The sequence below is a fragment of the Chrysochloris asiatica genome, unplaced genomic scaffold, assembly GCF_000296735.1.
Source record: "Chrysochloris asiatica unplaced genomic scaffold, ChrAsi1.0 scaffold00060, whole genome shotgun sequence".
NCBI classification, from domain to species: Eukaryota; Metazoa; Chordata; class Mammalia; order Afrosoricida; family Chrysochloridae; genus Chrysochloris; species Chrysochloris asiatica.
Window position 1 is genome coordinate 17,231,590 of NW_006408578.1, and position 3,601 is coordinate 17,235,190.

The 3,601-nt window shown below is 37.2% G+C and overlaps 1 protein-coding gene across 3 annotated transcripts in view; it reads left to right on the top strand.

The window, feature by feature from the left end:
- The window catches only part of RPP40 (ribonuclease P/MRP 40kDa subunit), a 22,294-nt gene extending 21,250 nt beyond the window's left edge, over positions 1-1,044 (top strand). For all 3 annotated transcript variants that reach the window (XM_006864113.1, XM_006864112.1, XM_006864114.1), the window contains one exon: positions 821-1,044. In XM_006864113.1, the coding sequence (XP_006864175.1) occupies positions 821-1,019 (199 nt within the window). In that variant the 3' untranslated portion in view covers positions 1,020-1,044. The remainder of the gene's footprint in view (positions 1-820) is intronic.
- Positions 1,045-3,601: the final 2,557 nt, after the last annotated feature.

Here is a 3,601-nt window from a genome sequence, read left to right on the forward strand (position 1 = left end):
CATCTTTCTCCTGCGGAACAGCTAGTAGTTTCGAACTGCTGACCCTGAGATTAGCAGCCCGATTGGTAACCACTATGCTACCAGAGCTCCTTGTAGGGTTGCTGCAAGTCAGAATTGACTTGATCGCAGTGGATTTGGTGGTTGTTAAGTGCCATCGAGTCAGTTCTGACTGAGTGATCCTGTCTAGAGTTTCTGAGGAGCGGCTTAGTGGGTTTGAACTGCTGGCCTTGGTTAGCCATCCAGTGCTTATCCTATGGCACCACACCAGGACTCTGAGTATGGCTATACCACCTTTTATTTATCCATTCATTATTTGATGGACATTTGAGATGTTTCTACCTATGGACTGTTTTGATTAGTGCCACTGTGCACATTCATATCCAAGTTTTTGTTTGATTAAAGTTTCCCTTTTTAAACTCAGTATCCTTTTTTATATTTACAAAATTTAGTATTTTGATTTTCTGCAATAGGAAAGTCAGTTTCTTAAGAGACAATGAATTATTTGGTGTTCCAACTACTAGAGACCCTGAAAGCATCCTTTCTAAAGGAGGGACACTATGGTTGTATACTTTTATGGGTTTGTTTGTTTTTTAATAATCTTCCATAATAAAGTTAGGAACAGCTTAAGTTTGTTTTGTTGTGGCATGTTGTATGTCATTATTAAATTTAAAATATGGCATCGGGAACTTAACTCACATTTCCTTAGTTTTTTAAATGAAAACTTAGGTTTATGTTTCATCAGAAATACCACATATCCTGGATAAATAAATGTGAACATTTCTAACTCTCCCTGTTGTTTTAAAATTGTCTTCTTTTTCAGTCACTACTTTGATGAACCAAAGTTAGCTCCCTGGGTTTCCTTATCTGTTCAAGGCTTTGCAGACAGCCCTGTTTCTTGGAGAGAAAATGAGCATGGTTTTCGAAAAGGAGGAGAACATTTGTACAACTTTGTGATTTTTAATAACCAGGACTATTGGCTTCAGATGGCTGTTGGGGCAAATGATGACTGTCCACCGTAGAAAATAAAAATTAAAAAATTTGTTTTTTTTTAATGATTGTTTTCAGATTTCTTAATACCCATAGGACTGTGTTTTTACTCAGGCTTATATGATCATTTCTGCCATCATTTCTTACATCAGCATCAGCTACCATTGGTCTCTAGACATAGGGCATATCTTGTGACTACCGGAGCCTGTCTGACATTCACTGACTAGCTCATAGTTGGTCTCTGCCTTTTAGTATGAGTTCAGGGGTGATTTGCTACATGACGGGTGGACCTGGAGTCCTGGTGTGGTGCTGTGGGTTAACGTGCTGGACAGCAAGGTCGATTTGAACTGCAAGGTCTGTGGTTCAAGCTCATCAGTTGCTCCTTGGAAATTCTATACAGATTTGCCGTGAGTAGGAACTGACTCAACGGCACTTCACAACAACAACAAGGGTGGGCCTGGAGAGCTGGTATGACACTGTAGAGTAAGTACTGGACCTTAAGGTCAGCTTAAACTGCAAGGTCAGCGGTTCAAATCCACCAGCCGCTCCTCGGAAACCCTATACAGTGTCGCTATGAGTTGAAACTAACTAGAAGGCACTGAGCAACAACAAAAGGATTAGCCTGGTATGGCATTGCAGGATAATGCGCTGGGCCACAAGGTCGGCATGAGGTTATTACACTATATGTGAAGTGGAATCCCTTGAAGTTAACTGTAATAAGTAAAAGGATACTATCAACTGTAAAAGCAACCATTAACAAACTACAAAGTTGTGGCCAATTAACAGGAGATGAAACAGAACCACAAAAGGTACAGGGCCCAGAATAGCCATCACACTCTTGGGGGGAAAAACGGAAAGAAAATAGGAAGAGTCACACTTCCTGATTAATATAAATAGTAATCAAAACAGTGTGGTACTGGTTTAATAATAAGACACATTGACCAATGGAATAGAATTTTGTCCAGAAATAAAGCTCTTTGGTTTTCAACAAGTTTACCAAGTTTATTCATTGGGGAAACAATATAGTGCGGGAACAGCTTAAGTTGCTACCCTAGAAAGGAATGACATTAGAAAGTCCTGTTTAGAGTGGGAGGAACATGTGGAACAAACTCAAAATCATAAAAAGACCAGGCTTACTGGTTGGAACCACTAAGACAATGGAGCCAAACAATATAAAGTCTTTAAGGAGAGCAGTAACACTAGTGAGTTATGCACACCTTAGAATAATCATTTGATTATTTTTACCCAAGGGCAAGGTTCAGAGGTATTAGGAAAGGAAGGATGGAAACAGGAAACTTAGGGGATGTGGGATAATGAATGCTACATGTGGAGATGTCAGTCAATGATGTGTATATGAATTGAACAGAAAACTGATTCTGTAAGTCTTCACCCAATTTACAATGAAAAATTTTAAAATTGAAGCTAAACTCTTACCACACCATGTAAAAAAAATTAAATGGGTTAATGAACTAAATATAGAAACTAGTACCATAAAACTTCCCGGAAGAATAGAAGTGAAGCTTCAAAGGACTTTATTAAAATGAAGGCATAACTTGTTATAATTATTTTGTAACAGCATCTAATAAAAACTAACCTTAAATATGGAAGGAAGATAGAAAATGTTTATGGAAAATAGAATCAAAATGAAATTTTTCATATGAGCTTTTTGAAGTTCCCTTGTATATAAAACTACAACTCAAAAACACAGACATCTCAATTTAAAGATGAGCAAAGGAACAACTACTTCTCCAAAGAAGGTATTTATCTGGTCAATAAGTACTTAATATGATGCTTGATAATTGTTGTTAAAGTGCAGTTGAGTCATAGCAACCCTGTATAAAGTTTCCAAGGAGCAAATGGTGGGTTTGAACCACCTACCTTGTGGTTCACAGTCCAGTGCTGATGGCTGCAGCGCCACACCAAGAATCCATCAACTTGGCTCCAACTAATAGCAACTTATATTTAAAAAAGTGAAATATTGCCTTCATGATTGCTTTATGTTTCAGTCCATTGCTTTGACTGTCATGTCAGTCTATCTTACAGACCTGATTGGAAAAGATCTATAGTTGTGCCATTCCAAATACAGGTCACTCCTGAATAGATACCAAAAATAATTGAAAGCAGATGCTTGTACACCAGTATTTACAGCATTCGTCACAATGGCCAAAGGAAAAATAATTCAAGTAACCATCCACAGATGAATGGATTAAAAAAAAAAAATTGATAGAATATTGTTCAGCCATAAAGAGAAATTGTTCATCATGGATGAATCCTGAAAATGTTATGTGGTATCAAACACAAAAGGACAAATATAGCATAATCCCACTTAGCATGAACTATGTAGACTAGGCAGGTATGTAGAGACTAGGGCTGGAAGTGGGAGGGTACTGAGTCTTTTGGAGGTGATGTAAAATTTTGGAAATAGGTGATTGCACAACATGGTGAATGCAATTAATGTCACTGAATTAGACACTTAAAAAGTCAAAATTGCAATTTTTGTTAAATACCTTTTACCAGAATAAAATGTTTCATTAATACTGCGTTAATTCAAAACAAGATAGAAAAAGAGGTAAGAATGAACAAGAAGGTGATGCGATAAATAGGAAACAAATAA